We start from the raw sequence: 25,139 nt of genomic DNA, 5'->3' as shown, positions 1-25,139 counted from the left end.
CAAGACTTCTTGATTTCAAGGACAGCATTATATCTACTGTGTCATCTAAATGTCCAGGAAAACAAGGGGAAAGGCACAAAAGAAGACACAGTATGCATTAAATGGACAAATGGATCTACCCTTTACCCTATTTAGAGTGATGGTAAAAGGATATATTTAAAAGTTGAGTGAAAGTGCTAAAGGTTAAAAAGTGAAGACAAATAACCCATTATTTAGTATAATACATATTGAATAAAAGAATCTGGGCATTTTTTGACTTAACTGATCAATTAGTTTCACATCATATAGCCAAAAATTTTGTACGTACTAAAGTTGCGCCTTCGTTTTGTTAATGGAAACTTTATATTAATTGGGTATTTTTATTTCCCAGAAAGTTTGGAGAATAACGAAATGATGAAGATAAAAGGAACCTGGACTATAATTATGCAGATTAGGTAGAATTGAAAAGGAAATTTAACCTTGGCAAAGATTGAAAAAACAAACAAACACACAACAGCACTCTACAGCCATGATTTTTTTTTTTTTTGGCCAATCTAATTTTTAGCTTTAAGAGTTTGCTTTTTATCTATTATTTAAGGTTGTATAGTGTTCACTGCCAGTCAGGGAAATCGTGGTAAACAAGGTTCTTATTGTCATTTTGTTCTCCACTAAAGCAGGAGTAACAGTCTCTTTCATGTCACTAACTAAACTCACTTCTAAACACAGAAGTAATTTAACAGAATCCCCAGAGCATGTCAATCCAAATTAACCCCACGATGTCTTCATTTTAAGGCTCACTTATAAAGAATCCCATCCTTGAAATCCTGACATTTTGGTTATCTGATTTACAATGTATTGTATGCCATAAGCAATGTGGAAGCTTGTTTTATTTTTAAACTTTTTGTTTCATTTTAATGAAAGGGTTTTAACTAACTTTTGTAGACTCTTTACAATTTTAATGACTGTTTTGGAAAGGTACATTCATGTGTGCATTTAGCAACTCAATTATCTAAGGAATGTGATATAGCCATTTAATTGTATTTCCTTAAGTATTGACATTATTCCATTAAGCATCCCCATGTAAATTACAAAATAAATCTGTAGTCTTCATAATCACAGGAAATGGTTCTGAATGTGGTACTTAATAAATATGTGCTTGCTTGAGTTAAGAAAGAAAATTAGCTTGATTTTATTTTAAATTGTCTGTTTCCAAAAGTGTGCGCATTACAAATCATTATATATGGAAAGCTTGGTGGAATATGAAGAACATTCAGTAAGGAAGGTTCAAAAGCCTCCTCATACTTTCGCTAAGTCATGGGACCCTGAGTACATAATTTAACTGCCCTTATTCTCAGTTAGGGGAAGGGGAATAAGCATTTATGTAGTGACTACTATGTGTCAGTCAATGCAGTATGCTAAGCATTTTACGAATATTATCTCATTTGATCCTTACAGTAACCCTGTGAGGTGGGTGCTGTTAATTTTTTCATTTTGCAATTAAAGAAATTGAGGCAAATAGAGGTTAAAGGCCTCATCTAGAGTCATGTAGCTAATAAGTATCTGAGGCTGGATTTGAACTCAGATCTTTCTGACTTCAGGCCCAGTTCTCTATACATTTTATTGCCCAGGGATGCCTAGGGATAATAATAGCATCTACCTCACCAGGATGTTTTAAAGGGTCAAACGAAATAATGTCAGTAAAGTGCTTTGTTAACCTTGAAGTTTTAAATAAATGTGAGCCATCATCATTGTAATTATTACTAACTAGTGAATAAATACTTTATACATGGGAATAGCAGCATTAATATAAAAAATGATTACCTTTCTGAAAAAATGCACACACCTCTTTTTATTATTTTATATTTATTAAAATATATGGTGCTTCAAAAGTCAGTGTAGTTTTAACTATGAAAGCTTTAATAGTCATCAAGTAACCAAGCTTTTATCAGCTATTTACTATGTGTCAGCACACTGTGCTAAGCATTAGGACTATAAATGTAAGCAGGACAGTCCCTGCCTTGTAGAAGCTTGGCTTCTAAACTGCCCTAAGACTTTGGGAACACCCTGAACACGGTATGTAGAATTCATTTCTTTTTAAAAATAAGAACATATAGAAAATCTTTTTTTAAACATCACACACAAAAAGAGCAATAATTTGAGAGGCAATAAGATATAGTAGGGAAGGCTGGGAGATATAGAAATTTACTTTGGTTCAAGGCATGAGGGAATATTTTTCATTTTGTCCACTAACATCCTCAAGGAAACAATTTCATTAGAATGCATTTAACTTGCTTCTTATTGCTAAAGGATCTTCAACATGTGTCACACAATGTTGTTTTTTTTCCCCCAGACTCTTCTATGTTCCTTTAATCTCCCTTCTTTCCTTTCACTTTTATTAAATAATCTTATATCCTATATTAGGGATTTAAGAGATATAATAACAAATAATGTTGTTTAGTGACCCTTTGATTATTAAAACCAAGTAAGGAACAAAACAAGAAGACATTTGTTCAACAAAATCATGAAAGAGATCCAGTGCAAAGTTCCTGGGTAAGAATAATACTATGCTGGTCACACTATCACTGGAACACTGCAGACATTTCTAGTGATATTCATATCTTACGAGTTCTTGGCTTAATTATTCACACAAAGAAAAAAAAAGGAGGAAAATTTGTCCAGACTCCAATATGTAGGTTGGATGGACAGCCTACCAGTTCTTCCATTAATAAATATATTTGAGATAGAAATTGCAAATGTTATCAATCAATCGATAAACATTTATTGAGCACCTATTATGTTCCTGGCACTGTGCTAGGTCCTAGGGATACAAATACAGAAAAAAATATAGTTTGCTTCAAGAAGCTTGAAATCTAATGAGGGAAGAAAAACATAGAAAGAAAGTAGAAATCGAGAGTGTGTGTACATGTGGGATGGTATAATGGGATGGACACAGGGACATGGTGGAGAAGTCAGTCAGAGAATTCCCAAAGTAGTGCAGCCTGGTGAGAATGAGGAGTATATGTGAGGAACCTGGTCCTCCTGTTACCATTCCCAAGGGATGTCTGACAAGAATAGCATTGCCTTTCTCACAAGTGAATTTCTTTCTGGGTACAAGCTAAGGTTAATTCTCTCTTAGGAAAATTCTATAAATTTAGAGACCTATAAAAGATCCTGTAGTACAAAATGGGATTCATTGGAACAGGAGGAATGACTCTCTAACAATCAAAAGGTAATTTCTTTTCTAACTGACATTCAAACCTTTAGAGTAATCCTAGAGTTTCTATTGGTTAAAAATTTCTATACACTATTTAGTGTAAGGTGGGACTTATTTGGTTTGTGATCTTATCATTCAAAGGAAGGAGAAAGCTACCATGAATATTTTGTTGTTTTGTGTTTTATGTCAGGTGAAAAAATGTTTTTCTCTATCTGATAGGCAGCGATAGTGTAATATTTGCAAGGCAACTAGGGTCCTTTTACTTTCATCTTTGTAGATCCAAAGAAAATCAATATTTTGAAGTTCCAAAAAGAGAGTATTGGTAGTTGCAAAGTGTATTACCAAGAGATACTTTGTGAGCAACTCCCCAAGATCAATTTATATAAATCCAGAAGCTATAGGAGCTAGTCCAAGAGTTATACATGTATTTCTCTCTTGTAGCCAGCACTACCTCATGTACATATAATAGGATCACTGGGCTCTGAAGAGGTAACTTTTTGTTGTTCAGTCACTTTCAGTCATGTCCTAACTTTCATAACCCCAAAGACACTGGAATGGTTTGTTACTTTCTTCTCCAGGTTAACATATGAGACACTGAAGCAAATAGAGTTAAGTGACTTGCCCAGGGTCACACAGCTAGTAAATGAGGTCATATTTGAACCTGAGTCTTCCTAACCCTAGGCCTGGCATTCTGTTCACTGTATCATCTAGCTACCCAATTTAATTCCATACCCTTTATACCGTGTTTCCCCGATAATAAGACCTATCCCGAAAATAAGCCCTCCCCTTACTGTGGAAGATTCCTCTAAAATAAGCCCTCCCCCGAAAATAAGCCCCATTGAGATTGCTACTGTAGTGAAGGTGATCCCCTGCACTACATGCTACATTATGGTACCCTCTGTATGCACCGGCCCCCCCCCCCCAGTGAAACACACGCCGCACTCTGAGCTGCATCCAATCAGAGCTGCAGCAGTGAGCGCATCATCCTGTTCTTCCCCAGTGATTTGCTTATTAAATAAAGGTACATTTTTTTGTTCACATTTACCTGTTTATTAAAATTGCTGTCAATGTTCATTAAAATAAGCCCTCCCCTGAAAATAAGCCTTCTGGTGTTTTTCTGTCCAAAAAATTAATAAGACAGTGTCTTATTATCGGGGAAACACGGTAATAATGCTTGGGTCTTGCCTCTTCAGGGTTGCTTTAAAGAATTATATTTTCAATTCAGAAATTTTATAAAGAAAAAAATAGGTTTTTATTTTGTACTAATATAGAAATTTCTTTTAAAGTTGGTGTTTTTGTTGATAATTATCAAATATCTCTTTCCACCTAATTTGAACATTACTGTTTGCTTATTGTGATTCAGGCCACCATTTTGTATCGCTTTAAAGGTTTCATCTTAGAATCACAGATTAGAGATCTGTAACAGTAATTTGATCCCTTTGTATTGGCAAAGCTAACAGGTACTTAGCACTTAGTTTGAAATTAATTAGATCAAGCCTCTGTTAAGAAACAAAAGGTATGAACCCCTGTTGCTGACATAACAGGAAGTTGTTGATGCAACAGAAAGGGGCAGAACAAAGAGGAGCTAATAGATATATAAGGAGAAGCCCTAGCTGGAATTTCAGATCTTCTTGGAGCCAGGTTCTGGAGGCTAAGGAAGAGAGGCCCAGGCTGGAGAGAATGATTTTTATTTTGAGAACCTGGATGAAGAGATTTTGATTCCAGGAACCAGATGAAACTTCTCAGTCCAGGGGCTAGCCAGAGCTGCTGAGAAGCTATTGAGGAGCTGCTGAGTCCGAGGGCCAGTCAAGCTGCTGAGGATTTCTGAGGACCAGCTGGAGCTGCAGAAGACTGAGGAAGCATGACTGTGGTGTCAGTATTTTGTCTGCTTGTGGCTTTGTTAAGCCTTGACTTCCAGGGAGCAGAGACTGAGAAGGATTTAAGGTGGACTGGACACTGTGAATTTCAGTGTGGAGTAGGACCTGCACAGAGAGCTGAGCAAGGAACTGGGAGCTGTCTGCCTTTGAACCCAGGTTTGGTGGACTCTGGATCTGCCTGCCTTAAGTCAAGATGAAAAGACCTCTCTGTGGGTACTGAGTAGGGATGAAATTGTGATTTACTTGTGGCCATGGGGTGGACATCTTGTGTATTTCCCAATACCCCTTAAGAGAGTGCTGAATAGTGACTGATTTGTAACTTAGCATGCCCCATGAGTGGAGAACTTTGACTTTTATATTTTGTGACCCTTAAGGAAGCAAACCTCCTTAAGGATGGTTGAATGACTGAGTTGATTGAATGATTGAGTTACTAAGTGATTGATTGACTAAATGAATGTACTTTAAGACTATGTGACCACTTTGGGGAAGACTGTGGCCATCTTAGTGATAAGTTGTTGAGTTGTGACATGGTAAACACTGTATTTTATTTTCTGTCATAATTGTGAATTTGTACCTTGATTTGTGAAAGCTGTACCTTGATTTTCTGTGAATGTTTTGCTCTGATTTGTTATTGAACAAATAGAGAGTTTGCTATATTGTGTAATCAGAACCTTGAAAGCTGTGCACAGCAGCAGTCCTTTGGAAAGCTGCTCATGTGTGGCTTTACAAGATCTCAGAGACCATGGAGTCTACCCTCTCATTTTACAGATGAGGAAACTGAAGTCCAGGGAGGCTGAGTGACTTGTCCAAGCTCACAAAGGTGACAGGCAAATGTCAGAAACAGGATTTGAAACTGGAATCTCTGAATATAGACCCAGTATGTTTCTCATTGTACACTGTTCTCCTGAGTTACTGGATGAAAAATGTGGGGCTCATAGATTTAATAAATTTGATAGGGAATTTGATGGTGGAATTTAGAATAAAGAATCATCTTTAGCAAGGCCTGTTGTAAAAAAAAATCTATGAGCTAGCTTTTAAATTTGATGCATTTATTTATCATTGATTTTTGCTGTGATTTTACATTACTTTTTCATAATTTAATAGCACCTCCTCAATTTCCTCTTTTGGTTTTGACAAATTTAACTTCTCTGGACCTCAGTTTCCTAATTAGTCAAATGAAGGAGGTGGACTAAGTAATGTTTAAGGTTACTCTCAGATCTAAATTTCCTTTAATTCTATGAAGTTTAGCCTACAATGTTCTAATCTGGTGCTTATTGCTGTTTCATTAAGACAGGTTAAGTAATTTGGTAATGGGCTTTATGAACAGAGATACATATATGTGTGGGCTATGTAAATTTAATTATGTAATTAATTATATCCACCGTCAATTACAATTAATAATTGATCCAGGAATGATAGCCAGAAATATTCACTTAGAAGATTAGAGTGGTAAGTGATTAGACCCTATGGTCCTACTAGTTCAAGTGTGACGAGAAATTATGTAAATTAGATAGGCTATATTTGGTCCATGGAGCCCATCTTAATCCAGGAGGGCTTTGGGGAATTTATTACCAGGGTCATGGTTTTGAAGTTGTTTAAGGAAGAGGCAGTAATTTATTTTTTCTAGATAACTAATATGTAGATGTCTGTCCATTATATGTGTAGATACTGATTGATAATAATATGAGTATGTGGTTTCTTTAAAATATGAAAATAAAATCTGTAATCTGGTTGAAATCAAATCGAACATCTAACATTTATTAAGTACTAAATATGGGCCAGGCAAAGTATTATAGTCTAGGAATGAAGAAGAAGATAATGACAAGGAACAACATTTATATGGTCCTTAAATTTTGCAAATAATTTCTGAGGAATCATACTTTTCCTATCATTGCCCTTGCTAGCAGTAAACACTATTTCCTCAGCACTTTTTCTTTTCTTTTTTTTAAATTTTTTTTAATAAGCAATCAGGGTTAAGTAACTTGCTCAAGGTTACATGGCCAGGTGTTTCTGGGTGGGTGCTAAGTGTCTGAGCCTGGATTGGATCCCAGGTCATCCCAACACTGGAGCCAGTGCTCTTACTCACTGAGCCACCTGGCCGCCCCTAAGCAATTGGGGTTAAGTAACTTGCTCAAAGTTACACGGCCAGGTGTTTCTGGGTGGGTGCTAAGTGTCTGAGCCCGGATTGGATCCCAGGTTATCCCGACTCTGGGGCCAGTTCTCTTACTCTCTATGCTACCTGGCTGCCCCACACTTTTTATTTTTTTAAGGTTTGCATGAGATATTTGTACTTTTTCTTTTTTCTTATATGCTAACACATACTATGTTTTTACCTACTGGTTATAAGAGACATATGAGAAATCCTCATTTTTCCTAAGTTCTTTGATTAAAAAAAAAGCAAGAAGATAATGAACTGGGAAGTTTGAATTCTGAGTAAAGGGTACAAAAGAAGTTGATGTTTAAATCCATGAATAATGCAGAAACTTGTAGCCATAAAAAATGAAGACAATGGGTGGGATGATCATTAAAGAAAGGTTGGTAAAATAATCTTAATAAGCACTATAAAATAATGATAGAGATCCTAGGAGACAAAAAATGAAACAAAACATGGCTTCAAGTCTCCCTTCTAATACAGAGTAGCTGCATGAATGTATGTGGGCTGCTTAATCTCTCAGTCCTCTAAGCAATCTCCTTTATTAATTTGTTTGTTTACTTTGAGTTTACAAGATTCAGTTCCCCTGTTCTTTGAGTTTCAAATTTTCTTCCCCTCCTTCCCCCCCCCCCCCCCATCCCCCATGGCAGCATATAATCAGGTATAGGATCTGCAGATACTTTCACATTAGACATTGGTCAGGTTGAAAAGAAGGATTGTAATGGATGGAATGAACAATTGGAAAGAGGAAACCAAAACAAACAAGAAAGAGAAAGAGAGCAGGTAATTTACTTCAATCTGCATTCAAACTCTGTTCTTTCTGGTTCTTTCTCTGAATGTAGACATATCTCTCCATCATGAGTCTTGTGGAGTTTACTTGTAGCCCTGCATTTCTGAGAAAAGTCTGGTCTATCAAAGTTGGTCATCACAAATACGTTGTATCTGTAATGGTGTACAAATTTTCCTGGTTCTGCTCTTCTCACTCAGCATCAGTTCATATAAGCCTCTCCAGGTAGATATGAAGTCCATCTGCTCTTCGTTTCTTATGGCGCAATAGTATTCCATTACATTCATATACCATAACTTGTTTAGCCATTCCCCAATTGATGAGCATCACCTTAATTTCAAATTCTTTGCCACCACAAAAAGAGCTGCTATAAATTTTTTTGTATATATGGCTCTTCCTCCCACTTCTGTGATCTCTTTGGGATACAATCCTAGAAGTGATATTGCTGGGTCAAAGGATATGTAATTACTTATATCCCTTTGGGCATAGTTCCAGATTGCTCTCCAGAATGATTGGATCAGTTCACAACTCCACCAGCAATGTATTAGTGTTCCAATTTTTCCACATCCTCTCCAGCATTTATCATTTTCCTATTTTGTCATCATAGCCAATCTGACAGGTGAGATGTGGTACCTCAGAATTGTTTTGATTTGCATTTTTCTAATCAATAGTGATTTAGAGCATTTTTTCATATGCTTATAGATATCTTTAATTTCTTCCTCTCAAAACTGTCTGTTCATATGCTTTGACCATTTATCAATTGGGGAATGACTTGTATTCTTATAGATTCGACTCAATTCTCTGTATATTTTAGGAATAAGGCCTTTATCAGAGACATTGGCTGTAAAAATTCTTTCCCAATTTCCCACTTCCCTCTTAAGCTTGGTTACATTGGCTTTGTTTATACGGAAGCTTTTCGGTTTCATGTAATCAGAGTTATCAATTTTGCATTTTATACTGCTCTCTAATTCTTGTTTGGTCATGAAATCTTCCCTCTCCAAAAATCTGACGGGTAAACTATTCCTTGCTTTCCCAGATTGCTTATAGTATCATCCTTTATACCTAGATCATGCACGCATTTAGACTTAATTTTGGCATATGGTGTTAGATAATGGTCTATGACCAGTTTCTGCCATACTATATTCCAGTTTTCTCAGCAGTTTTTGGTCAAATTCTTATCTCCAAAACTGGGGTCTTTGGTTTTATCAAACAGTAGATTATTATAGTAATTGACTGCTGGGTCTTGTGTACCCAATCTATTCCACTGATTCACTGCTCTATTCCTCATCCAGGACCAAGCAGTTTTGATGACTGCTGCTTTATAATACAGATTAAAATCTGGCATAGCTAGGCCACCTTCCCCAGCATTTCTTTTCATTAATTCCCTTGATATTCTGGACCTTTTGTTCTTCCAAATGAATTTTATTACTATTTTTTCTAGGTCTATAAAGTAATTTTTTGGTAAATTAATTGGTATGGCAATAAATATATAATTTAATTTAGGTAAAATTGTCATTTTTATTATATTAGCTCGACCCAGCCATGAGTAATTGATGTTTTTCCACTCAGTTAGATCTGACTTTATTTGTGTGAAAAGTGTTTTGTAGTTGTGTTCATATAGGTGCTGGGTTTGTTTTGGCAGGTAGATTCCCAAATATTATATAATGTCTACAATAACTTTAAATGGGATTTCTCTTTCTATCTCTTGCTGTTGGATTTCATTAGAAATATACAGGAATGCCGAGGATTTATGTGGATTTATTTTATATCCTGCAACTTTGCCAAATTTATTTATTGTCTCAAGTAGTTTTTTATTTGATTCTTTGGGATTCTCTAAGTATATCATCATATCATTCGCAAAGAGTGATAACTTGGTCTCTTCTTTGCCTAATTTGATTCCTTTGATTTCATTTTCTTCTCTCATTGCTACTGCTAACATTTCTAGTACCAGATTGAAATAAGAGGGGTAATAGTGGACATGATTGTTTCACCCCTGATCTTATTGGAAAATACTTCTAGCTTATCCCCATTACATATAATACTTGCTTATGGCTTTAAATAGATGCTAATTATTATTTTAAGGAAAACTCCATTAATTCCTATACTTTCTAGTGTTTTTAATAGGAATGGATGTTGTACTTTGTCAAAAGCCTTTTCTGCATCAATTGAGATAATCATGTGTTTTCTTCTAGTTTTATTGTTGATATGATCAATTATACTGATGGTTTTCCTAATATTAAACCATCCTTGCATTCCTGGAATAAATTCTATCTGATCAAAGTGTATTATTTGTGTGATAAGTTGCTGTAGTCTTTTTGCTAATATTTTACTTAAAATTTTTGCATTTATATTGATGAGGGAATTTGTTCTATAACTTTCTTTTTCCATTTTATCTCTTCCTGATTTAGGTATCAGTACTATGTGTCATAAAAAGAATTTGGTAGGACTCCTTCACTAATTTCCCCAAATACTTTGTACAGTATTGCAATCAATTGTTCTTTAAATGTTTGATAGAATTTGCTAGTAAATCCATCTGGCCCTGGAGATTTTTTCCTAGGGAGTTCACTGATGTCTTGTTCAATTTCTTCCTCTGAGGTGGGGTTAAGTAATTTTCTTCCTCTTCAATTAATCTGGGCAACTTATATTTTTGTAAGTATTCATCCATTTCATTAAGAGTGTTAAACTTATATGTATATAATTTGGCAAAATAATTCCTAATTATTGTGTCAATTTCCTCTTCATTGGAGGTAGATTTACCCTTTTCATTTTTGATACTCACAATTTGGTATTCTTCTTTCTTTTTTATCATATTGACTAAGGTTCTATCAATTTTATTGTTTTTTTTTAAGAAAACCAGCTCTTAGTTTTATTTATTAATTCAAAAAGTTTCTTAATTTCAATTTTATTAATCTCTCCTTTGGTTTTCATTATTTCTAATTTAGTATTTAATTGCAGATTTCAATTTGTTCTTTTTCTAGATTTTTCAATTGCATGCCCAATTCATTGACCTCCTTTTTCTCTAATTTATTCGTGTATGCACTCAGGGATATAAAACTTCCCCTAAGAACTGTCTTTGCTCCATCCCACAAATTTTGGTATGTTGTCTCATTATTGTCATTCTGTTGAATGAAGTTACTTATTGTTTCTATGATTTCTTGTTTGACTCACTCATTCTTTAGGATTAAATTGTTTAGTTTCCAATTAGTTTTTAGTCTGTCTTTCCATGGCCCTTTATTGATATGATTTTTATTGCATCATGATCTGAGAATGATGCATTTATTATTTCTGCCTTTCTGCACTGAAATGTGAGGTTTTTTGTCCTAGTATATGGTCAATTTTTGTGTATGTGCCATGTACCACTGAGCAGAAGGTATATTCCTTTTTATCCCCATTCAGTTTTCTCCAGAGATCTATCATACCTATCCTCTCTAAAATTCTATTGACTTCCTTAACTTCTTTCTTGTTAACTTTGTGGTTGGATTTATCAAGTTCAGAGAGGGGGAGAATAAGGTGCCCCCCAGTATAGTTTTGCTATCCATTTCTTCCTCTAATTCCCTTACCTTCTCCTCTTGGAATTTGGATGGTATATCACTTGGTGCATATATGTTAATTAATGATATTGCTTAATTCTCGATTCTTTTAGCAGGATATAGTTTTTTCCTTATCTCTTTTAATTAGGTCAATTTTTGCTTTTGCTTTATCTGAGATAAGGATTGCTACCCCTGCGTTTTTTGCTTTAGTTGAGGCATGGTATATTTTATTCCAGCCTTTTACCTTTACCCTGTGTGTATCCCTCTGTTTCAGATGTGTTTCTTGTAAACAGCATATTGTAGGATTATGCTTTTTAATCCATTATGCTATGTGCCTCCATTTTATGGGAGAGTTCATTCCACTCACATTCACAATTATGATTACTATCTGTTTCTTTCCCTCCATCCTATTCCCTCCCCTGTTTATGCTAATATTTTTCTCCCTTTTTCCTTTCCCCTCCTTTAGAGTTTTCCTTTTGACCACTGCCTCCCTCAGTATTCCCTTCTTATCAGCCCCCCTCCCTTTTCCTTCCCTTCCTCCTTACTTCTTCCCTCCCTTCTAACCACCCCTCCCCTTTAGTAGCCCTTCTCCCCTCCTACTGCCTGTAGGATATTTTCATACTTAATGTAGTATGTTATTTCTTCTTCGCACCAAAAGTGACAGGAACAAATCTCATTCAAAGGTCCTCTCCCTCCCCTCTTTCCCTCTATTATGATACGTTTTGTGTCTCTTCTCCATAGAGTCCTATGCTTATCTGGTTGTGTTATTCCCTCCTTGTACCAGAACTAGATAACTTGATGCCATGCTGATCAGGCCTCATCTTGGCCTGCCTCTGCGCACCGCAGTGTCGGGTCAGGGACTGCCTCTGCATGTCTTGGCGTCAGTGTCTGGGCCTGCCTATGCCCTCTAAGCAATTACCTAAGACCAGAAGTTGCAGATGGGTGATAATCTGTACTAAAATAAGGAGTTTCCTCACATTTCCTATAATTCACAGAAATTGCAAATCTTATCCAAACAATGCCAATAACTGCTTTGATGTATATAGTTCTTCAAAACTGCAAAGCATTTTATTTTCACGGTCTCATTCAGTCTTCAAAATAGCTCTATTCTATAGGCAGATATAATTATTCTCATTTGACAGATGAGGATACTGAGATCCAGATTACTTAATAAGTGTGCCTGATGTCATTTATTCATTATATGGTAGAGCAGGGATTGGAACCGAAGTCTCTAGACAAAGTAAGATTTTTATTTCTGCTACATCATGCTAAACGATAGCATTCTAAATTATTTTGATAAATCATGATAGTACAATAGACTTTGATATGAAATGAATGGAAAGAAATAAAGTGAAGGAAGGGTAGGAGAGAGTATGAGGAAAAATATTTTCTTAAAAATATTCTCAAAATATGTGGTTAAAATTAATTTTTTTTGGTTGGTAATCATTTTTTATTCATTTGCATTAAACACAAAACCTTATTAGAAACCTAGAATCATAGAAGTCGAGGTGTGAAAAGAGACGTCAATGATCATCTTCTCCAATGTATACACAAAAGGAATAGCCACTATAAAATACTCAACAAGTTATTACTGGTATTTTGGAGACAAAGATGCTCAGTAGTTATTTCTGTTGACCTAATTTCTCACCAGGAGGTGGTGTTGAGACTGCATTTGAGAAGTGATGAGAAACATTTTAGAAATGACACGTCTAGAAACAAGCAAATTATCTCTGGGTTGGCATAGGCTCATAATCACTGTTTCATTTTTCCCATTTTTTCTACAACCTGAGAAAAATATCATTCTAATGTATCTAAGGAAAATGGGTCACCAGAAGCTGATCACATGGAATTACCTCACGTTTTGTTAATCCTTACAGTTTATAAAGTGATTTCCTAGCAACACTTTTTAAAGTATGTAGTAGAAACATCCTCTTTTTACAGATGAAGAATTTGATGCTTAGATAAATTAAATGACTTGTCCAGGTTCACATGACTAGAGAGTGGCTAAGGAGAATTATGAATTCAAATTTTCTGATACAAAAAATGTTATGTCCCCTTCATTATGCTGGATAATTTGGGTACACCTTTTTATAGTATTTATCGCACTCTTAATTTAATGAGCTTGTATGGGGAATTATCCTTTTAGAAAAAGTGGTAACATGAATCTTGATGAAATTATCTACATTCCCTATTGACTTTTTTTCCTTTCCTAGCCTCCCCCACCATACTAGAGTTCTATTACATAATCCTTTGGCATGAAACCCAGAAAAGAAATGGAATTAAGTGTTGTCTTTCCACAATACTGGTTGGTCATTACCATCTATTTTCATGATCCTTTGAAGGAAAAGTTGAAAATAAATATATAAGACTCACTCAATAAAGTAGACTTCCCCCTTTTCTGTATAGGCCATCTCCCAATTATCAGGCAATGGACCCAACTCATCATTTTCTTCAGGTTTAGTTGGCTTCACTATTTCCATCTCCTCCTTTGGTTCCTCAGGCTGACTGTATACTGGTGCAGGATAAGGCTGAGAGGGCATCTCACCTGAAGCACCTGTACTCTTGTCTTCATGCTCACTTGATTCTAGGAGAGAAGAACAAAAATAACAAAAGAGTTTAGTTTGTTTTGTGAAGATCTTTCCCAAATACATGTGTAAATAAAGCTAGGGATAAACAATTAAATCATCTTTGGGCCTAAACTCACTGAATTTGTCCTCCTCTCCTCTCTGTATTGAAGGTAAACAGCACACAAAAAGAAAAATCCCTCTTCCATTTTATAATGAAGAAAAGCAATGATTTACTAGTAGACTAAAAAAAATCTGTACCTCAGTCGTAAAAATTTTTGTTTCTTTCTCTTTTTTCATTCTAAATCTACCCTAAATTAGTATTCCACTGATAATTTACAATATCATTTTGTTCTTTTCTTTTACATTGATATCTTCCTATCTCTTCTTTTTTCCACTCTCTTGTACGTTTTTTTTAAACTACTTCTTATTCTTTTCTCCCTTCCTAAATTTTAGCCCTACTATAATTCAACTACATCTGCTTGGTAACCAAACCACTAGTAACTTGTTGACACATGTGACTTGTTGGTGGTACTGAGAGATTAGTTTCACTGATGTAGAGCTGGAAGGCATCACATACAGTGGTTAGCTAGTCTGACTCAATGATTTTATAGTTGAAGAAACTGAAATCAGAGAGGTTATGTCACTTTCCTTAAGTCACATAACTAATAAGTGTCAGAGCTGACGTTTGAACTTGTGCCCTCTGGCTATAAAGTCAGATCTTTTTTAATGAAACACATGAAAAACAGTAAGGCATAGTTGAGAAAGGACAAGCTTGGAATCAGTTCAAGAGCATCCTCCAAGATGTACAATTTATATGATGATGGCCAAGTTATTTAGCCTCTAAATGAACTAAGCAACTCTCTAAGACTATGTTACAGGCAAGTTGTCAATCTCTATCAAGTGGTGGGAGTTTCTGTCCAAAGAGTTCTTTAAATCAATGAAATAACAGGGCTAGATTTAAAAAATAAAAAAGAAACACAAAACTTTAATATGAGTTTACTATAGTTCAACTGTCTAAAAAGACACACAAAAGGAACACAAAGTACACAAGACCACAAAAAAAGACTTCTTCTTTAAAGTTGCTTTTCAATTATCTCTCTGGTAGACTTAGCAAAATGCATGGCAGCTAGAGAAAAAATGCCTAAGGTTTCTAAGCTCTTTGCCCCCAAGGTATCAAATCCTTTAGGATAGTGTTATAATTTGTAGGCAAGGGTCACCCTCTCAGGCTGTAGTAGAAATTATTCTGCTCCCCACCCATAATAACCAATTATTTTATCTCATACAGTATATGGACATTTGAGGGAGACAGCATCTATTGAAATTATATAAAGGTACAGTATCAAATATTTATTCTCTTTTAGCTGTTTATGCCATTTTCCCCAACTATCACTCACCCATCCAGGATGCTGACATGGACATTTTCCAGGGGAAAATATGTAACCTTTGTCAGGATATTCTTTTCCCTATTAAAAAAAAACTCTCCCATGAAAAAAATGAAATGTGATACTAAGTGGTCACACCCTCTAGCTCACCGTTCATATAGCTTCTACCTTAGAAAATGTAAGTGAGAAAAGTAGAGGGATATAATAGGGTTCCACTGTCTGGATGGATGCTGGTGTATTACTCATAGAATAAGGGACCACTTGAAAAAATCAATCTTTTAAAGAATTAGTACTTTTTTAATATTTATTTTTATTGTCATGTCTGAGACCTACTGATGACTAGACCATGTTTTCCTATACTGTAACTACTCCATGGTAGTGACCTTTTCATTCATTCATTCATTCATTCATTCATTCATTCATTCATTCTTGCGTTCTTTCAGTAAATCATAACCTCCATCTATAAATGCAAACTACTGTGCCTTGACATCCAGAAGAGAGAACAAAAAGAGTGTTTTCTTTTCAGACCAATGGGTTATTAGTGTTCTAAAATACCTAAGTATTAAACAGACTTCTAGTTATATGAAAGAGGCAACTGAATGGTGCTGTATGCAGAAGAGCTGCCCCTGGAGTCAAATATACTTGAGATCAAATTCAGATTTAGGTACTTATTAGCTGTATAACCCTGGGCAACTCTTTTAATCTATGTTAGTCTTAGTTCCATCTTTTGTAAAACTGGGATAATAAAAGTACTTATCTTTCACGGTTGTTGTGAGGATAAAAAGGATATTTGTAAAGTGCTTTGTAAACCTTAAAAACACCATATAAATGCTAACAATTTTTGTCATTATGTACTTTCCTTTATCTGGTTTTGCTACAATAATTTATAGCATTCGATTACCTCTCCCTCATGCTGAATAGTTCTCTAGTGCTCCTTATCTATTTACAAACAGGTGTCACATTCTTCTTAATGTATTAATGTCCACCTACAATATGGGTGTACATTCATATACACACATATATATGTTTTGTATACTATGTGATATATTAAATAACATTACCTCAATGATGCTAAGGTTATCAGCTTCACTACTAAATTTCTAGATCATCTGTACTCACTGAATATTAACTCAACATAGACTCATTCTTCAATATCCTACAATAAGGCTTCTACTCTCAACTCTCTACAGGGATTACATTCTCCAGAATTGCCAGTTAACTCCTGATTGCCAAATCTAATGCTTTTTCTCAGTCCTACTCAAGCCTGAATTTTCTGAATAATTTACAAGTTATTCCTACCTGATACTTTCTTGTCTACTATGATTAACTTATTTTTTGTTTGTTTGTTTTAGCCCTGGGCCACAGCAAGAATATTCACTCCGTGGTCACAGGAATTGAAATGTTTCATGAGAGTCTGGAGATAACCTCGGTGCATTAATTCAGGGGCTGTAGAGGGAGGATGTTTGATGCGGCATGTTGATGGTTAAACCAGGCTCCATTTAACCCCATTAGAAGGTTGAGGCTCAGGTTTACATTCTCAGCAAGGAAGAAGGTGGCCACCACAAGCCGTTTGTTTACATTTCATGCCTGTCATTTTTTCTCTCACATAGGACATGGCCTGCTGGGTCCTTCTGCCCCCAGAGAAGGAGATGGCCATGGCTGGGGAAGATCTGAAATTCAACTTAATCTTAAGACAACCCATGATCTTGGAGAAAGGTCAGCATTTTACCCTGAGGGATGGTGGTAAAACCATTGGCACTGGCCTGGTCACCAATATATCAGCTCTGACTGAAGAGGACAAGGACATTAAGTGGAGCTGAGCTCAACTCTGGCTTTCTTTCCAGCATTGGTACCTCATTGACCTGAGTGAAGAAGTTCAAGTTTAGAAAGTGAAAAAATAGTCCTCAGGCTTTTTCTTCCATCTGCAGCCATATTGTCTCCTGGAACTGAGGAGCCTGTCTGTCAGTTGCATGGGAAAATAAAGTGTTGTGTGAATGGTGGGACACAACATGTGTAGTAACTTGTTGTACAGATTAAAAGACTGGGTACTCATTTTGTACCTTCACATAGAAAAAAGGCTACCTCTGCTCTGATTCGTCTTTGCTTCTAAGTCACTTCTTTTTTATGGGATAAAATCAATTATTTTTTCTACTGGTTTTTTAAAATAAATTTTCATTGATGTCTTCTGTTTCTCAAATCACAGTTATTGCCAGTTCCCCTCCCTTTCCCACTATTAAAGAGTCATCCTATATAACAAAAAGTATTTTTTAAAGGTAAAAATATTAACATAATTAATCAATACAATGAAAAAGTTTGAAAATATGTGCAAAGTTTAACACTTGTTGACCTTCTACTTCCATGAAGGATTGGGTTGAGGATGTCTTCTCATATCTCTTTGTTTGAGTCATGCTTGATCTTTATAATTTTGTTATATCCACTTCTGATTTTTTGGTGTGTGGTTTTTTCCATTTACATTGTTGTAGTTATTGTATATATTGTTTCCTTAAGTCTACTTGTTAACTCTGCATCAGTTCATACAAATCTTTCCATGCTTATCTGTATTCATCACGTATTGATATTTCTTGTGGCAGAGTACTATTTCATCACATTCATGCACTATAATTTATTTAGCCATTCCTCAATTGATGGGCATACACTTTATTTCAATTTTTTGCCATCACAAAAATTTCTGATATAAATATTTTAGTGTAGGTAAGGTCTTTATTCTTATTATTGATGGCTTCCTTGGGGGTATACATTCAGTAATTACATTTCTCATTCAAAGAACAATATAGTCATTTTATTCACACAATTCCAGATTGTTTTCCAAAATGGCTGTACTATTTTACAGCTCCACCAACAATGTATTAGTGCGTCTATCTTCTACATAAATTTTTTGGTTATAGAAACTCTACTAACGATATACTCACAAGTTTTTTTTAGTCATCATTTCCAATTTTTAGGGTGGGAGGTAAAATCCCAGGGTTGTTCTCATATTCATTTCTGTTATTAGAGATTTAGAGCATTCTTTCTTGTGGTTGTGAATATTTTGCAATTCTTTTGAGAACTGTTTTTTCATATCCTTTGACCATTAATCTACTGGTGTACAGCTATTATTCATTATCTATCTATCTATCTATCTATCTATCTATCTATCTATCTATCTATCTATCTATCTATCTATCTATCTATCATCTATTTACACACATATACATATCCATGATACACATATGTATGCAATTTACTAATTATTTATATATCTTAGATGCCAAAGCTTAATCAGAGAAATTTGATACAAGGATTTTTTCTTCATTGAATTGCTTCTCTTCTTATTCTAGGCAGATTAATTTTATTTGTGCAGAAACTTTTTTTTTAAGCAATTGGGGTTAAGTAACTTGTTCAAGGTTACATGGCCAGTTATTTCTGGGTGTGGTGCTAAGTATCAGAGCCTGGATTCGATCCCCAGGTCATCCAGACTTGGGCTGGTGCTCTTACTGCCCCACCTGGCTGCCCCTAAGCAATTGGGGTTAAGTAACTTGCTCAAGGTTACACACCCAGGGGTTTCTGGGTGGGTGTGCAGAAACTTTTATGTTTCACATTATCAAAGATATATATCTATATCTATTTATCTACAATTTTCTGTCATTGTCACTTTCTCACACTTAAGAATACCTCTCCTTGGGGCGGCCAGGTACCACAGAGAGTAAGAGCACCGGCTCCAGTGTTGGAATGACCTGGAGATGGAATCCCGGGCTCAGACACTTAGCACCCACCCAGAAACACCTGGCCATGTAACCTTGAGCAAGTTACTTAACTCCAATTGCTTAGGGGTGGCCAGGTGGCTCAGCAAGTAAGAGTACCAGCTCCAGTGTTGGGATGACCTGGATCAAATCTGGGCTCAGATGCTCAGCACCACACCCAGAAATAACTGGCCGTGTAACCTTGAGCAAGTTACTTAACCCCGATTGCTTAAAAAAAAAAAGAATACCTCTCCCACTTACAGTTGTGAGAGGTATATGATGTGTTTCTGTTCTAGTTTTTTTTAAATAGTATGATCTTTAATATTAAGATAGCATACTCACTTAGAATGTATTGTAGAATATGGTATAAATAGTGGCCTAAGCTTGATTTCTGGAAGATTGCTATTCAGGTTTTCTAAGCAGTTTTTAACTAATAACTCTGGTAATTTGATTGGCATATTATTAAAAGTATAAATTAACTTTGGTAGTATTGTTAATTTTATTATATTGTCATGGCCTGCCCATGAGCACTAAATATTTCTCCAGCTATTTAAGTTGTTCTTTACTCCTTTAAAGAGCACTTTTCAACTGAATTTTTACATTTCTTTTGATGCATTGGTAGGTAGACTGATTCCAATGTATTTTATACATTTTAAATTTATTTGGAATGGAATTTCCTTTTCTATTTTAGTTTCTTGTATTTTGTTATTTTATAGAAATGCTGTTTCCAGAACTGGATGACGACCTTTTTTCCCTCAGGTTTAGGAGAGTGTTGTATATTCTGCTCCCTCCACTCCCTGTGTCCTGTTCTAGTGTATTATCTTGTTCCCTCTGTTACTCAGTATTCTGATCCAGTACAGGTAGTGCAGAACATGATAGTACAGGGGCTACAGGACTAAATTCTGTAGTTTGAGTCTCAGGCTCTGGATGGAGGTGTGTGTGGAATGTAGGGTGGAGTTCCATTTTAAGCCTATATACACCTCTAGTACCTTTCCCAGTTTTTTTTTAGCTCTCCTACAAGCATATTTTGCAGCAAAAATATTGTCTACCAAAATACTGTCGTTTTGCTGCCCTTTTGCTGCAGTCTAGAGCCATGATCTCCATGGTACTGGACAGAGGGAAGTAGGACTGGGGCATGGGGTTGGGTTTTGTTGCAAGTTTATGTGATCATTGCTTGGATAGGCTAGTGCAGCCATATTACAGGTAGCATGAAAGGTGGGAAAGGGGGTGCTAAGTGAGCTCAGGGTAGATGTCAGTTCATGTGTTTTGTTTTGTTTTTATCTTTCCCCTGCCTTAGCCAGGTAATGGTGCTTTATCTTTAGTGCATAATTTCTATTTTTAGACAGTGTTGAGAAGTTATAGGGATCAAAGAAAATATCTAGTCTTCCATCTTGTTGTCCCAATAATTTATATGGATTATTTGTGCATGACGTGTGGTCAAGCTTTCTGAGCTCATATTAGTCTAACAATCACAGTTGGACATTTCTCTTTTTCTATATGGTACATCCAGGCTTGATTCCTTTGGATCATGTTTGACCTCATTCCATTTATACTCAGTTGCCAATGTCTATCACAGTTGCTACCTCTTCCTTAGTCACATTACCACTGTCCTAATAGAAGATCTCATCACTTCTCCCCTGGACTATTATAATCACCTTATTATTGGCCTCCCTATTTTAAATTTCTCCACTTTCCAAAAAAAAATTACATACAGCTGCCAAGAAAATCTTTCTAATAAACAAGGTCTGACAAAACAAAAAAAATACAAATGATTCTTTAGAATGACATTCAGATCCCTCAATGACTATGCTCTAATCTTTGTATTTTTATATCAATAACTAACCTTCAAACACTTTATACTCAGAACAAACTGAACTAACTTAAACATCACAATCATATCATTCCCTTATTCACCTCCTTGCCTTTACATGGTCTTCCATTTCTGGAATGGACCCTGAACTTCTCTCTTTGTTGAAATTCTCCTATTCCTTTGAAGCTCAGTTCGTGTTATTACTCTTGAAATAATTTTGTACATATTTTTCATTTATTGTCTTGTGTATACATTGTATGTCATGGTCAAATGTAAGCATCTTGAGGTCAGAGACTGTTTCATTTTGGCTTTTGTGTTCCCAGTATTTAACACAGATGGTTGCATATAATAGGCATTTTATAAGTATTTATTGAATTGGATTTCCACACCTGGAAGTGATCCTACTCTTTTCAAGTCTCTCATGACATTCTATTTAATCTTATTTATGTATTTTATCATGTCTTAAACTTGTATTAGTTATTTATGTTTATATTTCTTCTCATTATACTTACAAGCCCCTTAAAAATAACATCTATGTTTTTTTGTTCTTCTTCCTTCCTGGCACCTAGCAAAGTACCTTGCATATAATGTATTAAAATTGATACAAGTTTCATGAATTGAATTGATTATATAGATTAAAGCAATATGGTCCAGATGATGTATTAGTTGTACTACTATGTGATCCAGGATACCAATATTTCTCATTTCTGTTTCCATAATACACTATAGAGCTTCTTTTTAATTAAAATATATCACCAATGCTTGATTTTAATCAATCACACTTGTTAATAAATAAGCATTTATTAAGTCACATATTAAATATCTATCATGTGTCAGGCACCATGCTAGGCTGTAGTAAAAAAAAATTATCTGAATACCATATGCATTGGATTAGTCCATTTCCTTAAAATTCATTGAAATCATTTTTAAGATTTATTTATTTTAAGAGACTAAAAATGTTGGCCACTGACATTAGTTTCTGTTTCCTTTAATACAAATAGGAACAGGGAGCTCTAGGCCCTCTCTGAACATTGGCTGACAAGCCATCATAGCAAACCCAGAGGCAAAGAAGGTGAATTTAGCTCAATCAATTTGTGGTGTCTTCACAGTATGCCCTTGCTGAAAATCCTTCCTCTACTACAGGTAGGGCTAAGTAATTCATTTTTTGTTAACTGTTGAATGACCTATGATTAGTTTCAATTCCAGAACTAAATTACAAAAGGGCAGTCTGTGTCAGACCCAGTTAACAACAGAGGCACTGGTGAGACAATTTTGGAAACGAAAGAGGCTTTGTCCTCAATGGGCTTACATTTAATCATTATTTCTGATGTTTATGAAACTATAAATCCAACTAATTATAACAGAAAAAATGAAAACAGCTCTGGAATTCCATTACAGACCCAGCAAATTAGAGTATGACAAAATATGGGAACAGACGATATTTTGGGGGCTGTGGAAAGTCAGGTAAACTGATGCAGTATTAGAACTAGGATAATGTCTGTGTGGGTACAGAAGAGTAGACAGATGCAAAAGATACTGTGGCAATGGAATCAACAAGTTGTAGTGAGTATATGTGATAAACAGGAGAGGGGAGAATCAACATTCCACCGTTGGTGTGGCTGTGATTTGGTCTAACCATTCTGCGCAGTAATTTGGAATTATGAGAAAAAAGACTGAAAATAACCTTATCTGTTGACCCCAGCATCCTACTACCATACCTTTCCTACTAGCTCAACAAACACGGTCTAGGGCCAAGTTAAAAAGGAGAGGAAGAAAGAAAGGAAAGAGGGAAAATGAAAGATAAAGAAACAAAGAAAGGAAGACAAGAAGGAAGGAAGGGAAAAGAACAAGGTGGAAGGAGGGCAAGATGGATGGAAAGAAGGGAGAAAGGAAGGGAGAAAGAAAGGTTAGATATGCAATACTGTGTAATTTAATTTAAGCCAATTTGGGAAACACCCAAATAACCTCATCACTATTTTTATTCTATAATTATATAAAGCTATTTTTTTAACTTTGAAGGAGCAATAGAAAATGGTCCTTTCAATTTTCAAATCATAAGTTTCTCAGAAATTATAGTCAAATGTAAAAAAGAATTTTTAAATACTTTCTAAGATTGTGATCTTGACAATAACTATTTATTATAAAATATATTTTTTTTGGGGGTAAGCATTTGGAATGTGTAAGGGTAACCATGCAGAAGATCACCAAAGTTGAACTGAGGTGAATGGAGCAAGCTGGATTTAATTGATTCAGAGTTATGAAATCATAAAAATTCACTTTGGGCTGTACTGGAGGCCAGTTAAGAATGACTTTGGGTATATTACAAGAAAGAAATGAAACAAAAGACCAAAGCTCTAAAAATAATAAGGTTTTCTCCTTCCAAGTCTGCTTATTGCTCTTCTCCCATATTTCCCCCAACGAAATAGGGTATCTGACATGTATAACTTCCATAGGACATTCTATATTTTGAAATAATTTATAATAACAATGATCATATTTAATCAGTAAGTTTTACTGGATGCTTCCTGTATGCTTAGAACTATACTTTAAAAAGTGTGCAAGTTATGGTAACAACTCATAGAAATTTAAAATATCATAGGGGAAAATATTTACAAATATGAAACAATTAGACACCAATTGATAAATTATATGGCATAGATTATATATGATATGGACCCCTGATAAGGAAAAAATGATGCAAGGTACAAGGTAAATGAGATAAAGGAAGGTTTCAGGTAAGTGGTACACATGCATATGCATATATACATACCACACAAATATATAATCAAGTGCTAAAATCTCTAGTTCCAACTAAATATAAAAACAGAAGAGAGCACTTTCTCTTTATGTATTCATTAGGCTGGTCAAAATTATCGACATTATTATATTTTAGAAAAATTAAAGAATATAATGCAGCTCAATTTAATAAGTATTTAGTAATCAATCACTATGTGCAAAGCCTAGTGCTACATGCTGAGAACACAAATTAAACAAAAACCATCCTGCTTTCAAGTAGTTTATATTCTATTATTAAACAACAACAATAACAATAGCATACACATAGAGGAAGTAAATAGTTCTCTCTCTCTTCATACTCTCTACAGTAACAACTAGGACAGTCAGGAAACATTTCCATAGGAAATGACACCTGAGATGAGGCTTGGAGCCAAGGTTCCAAGAGAGAGAAATGAAAGGCAGTGCATTTCAGGCCCAGCAGATTGTCGATGCCATACTCTAGGTGTGGGGGAATGAATGGAATGTGAAGTTTGACAAACAATAAAGAGGTCCCTTTGGCTGGAATTCAGAATATGAGGGGAAGTAATATTAATAAAGAAATTAATTCAATTTGTGAAACATTTGTTAAGTCCCTACTACATACCAGACACTACGCTGGGCACTGGGACCCAAAGATATAAATGGAATAGTCCCTGGTCTCAAGCAACTTACATTATAGCAGCTGGAGATTGAAGACAGTATGTACCCCAAAAAAGAAACACAAAAATTATATCAAATAAATGCAAAACAGTACTCATCTCAGGCACCAATTCCTGAACCTCCTAGATGTTAGAATATAAGATGAAAAGGGTGACAATATCATTTTCTTGAAAGCTACAGTTTGATTCAAATTTAAGTTCAAGCATCATCACCAACGTGACATCTTTCTTGACCCTCTTTCAACTATTAGTTCCTCCCTTTCCTCAATGAAATTACTTTATATTTTCCATGTATATATTTTGTATTTACTTAAATGTGTGTTGTTTCCCCTAAAGAATGTAAGCTTCTAGAAGACATCACATTTTTTCCCCCTTCTAGCTATATGTCCCCAGAGTCAACACAGTGTATACTAAGTGTTTAATAAATGCTCCTTGCTTGACTGATTGATGCTCAGTATGGAATAATTCAAATAGACAGTAGTTTGATGCTATGAAGAGAAGAGTTTGAGAGTAGACAGAATCAAAGAGGTGAGTTGCCCCTTCACATATGTTCCCTGGCATTTCACATTTCCATTTTTTCTACCCTTCTATACCAATGCCCTAACCAAATTAGTTCTTGTTCAGGTTCTCTCTCTCTCTCTCTCTCTCTCTCTCTCTCTCTCTCTCT

The 25,139-nt window shown here is 35.3% G+C and overlaps 1 protein-coding gene across 1 annotated transcript in view; it reads right to left on the bottom strand.

Moving 5' to 3' along the window:
• Window positions 1-25,139, bottom strand: part of LOC138176033 (membrane-associated guanylate kinase, WW and PDZ domain-containing protein 2-like) — a 1,726,709-nt gene that overhangs the window by 594,304 nt on the left and 1,107,266 nt on the right. Inside the window, exon 5 of the mRNA XM_069106765.1 lies at window positions 13,913-14,123. Within this exon, the coding sequence (XP_068962866.1) occupies window positions 13,913-14,123 (211 nt within the window). The remainder of the gene's footprint in view (window positions 1-13,912; window positions 14,124-25,139) is intronic.

Source organism: Petaurus breviceps, unplaced genomic scaffold, assembly GCF_028583685.1.
Source record: "Petaurus breviceps papuanus isolate PSGF00001 unplaced genomic scaffold, PetGlider_PUasm1.0 80, whole genome shotgun sequence".
Lineage (NCBI taxonomy): Eukaryota > Metazoa > Chordata > Mammalia > Diprotodontia > Petauridae > Petaurus > Petaurus breviceps.
The sequence above is the reverse complement of the archived record's forward strand: the minus strand, read 5'-3'. Positions and strand labels throughout refer to the sequence as shown.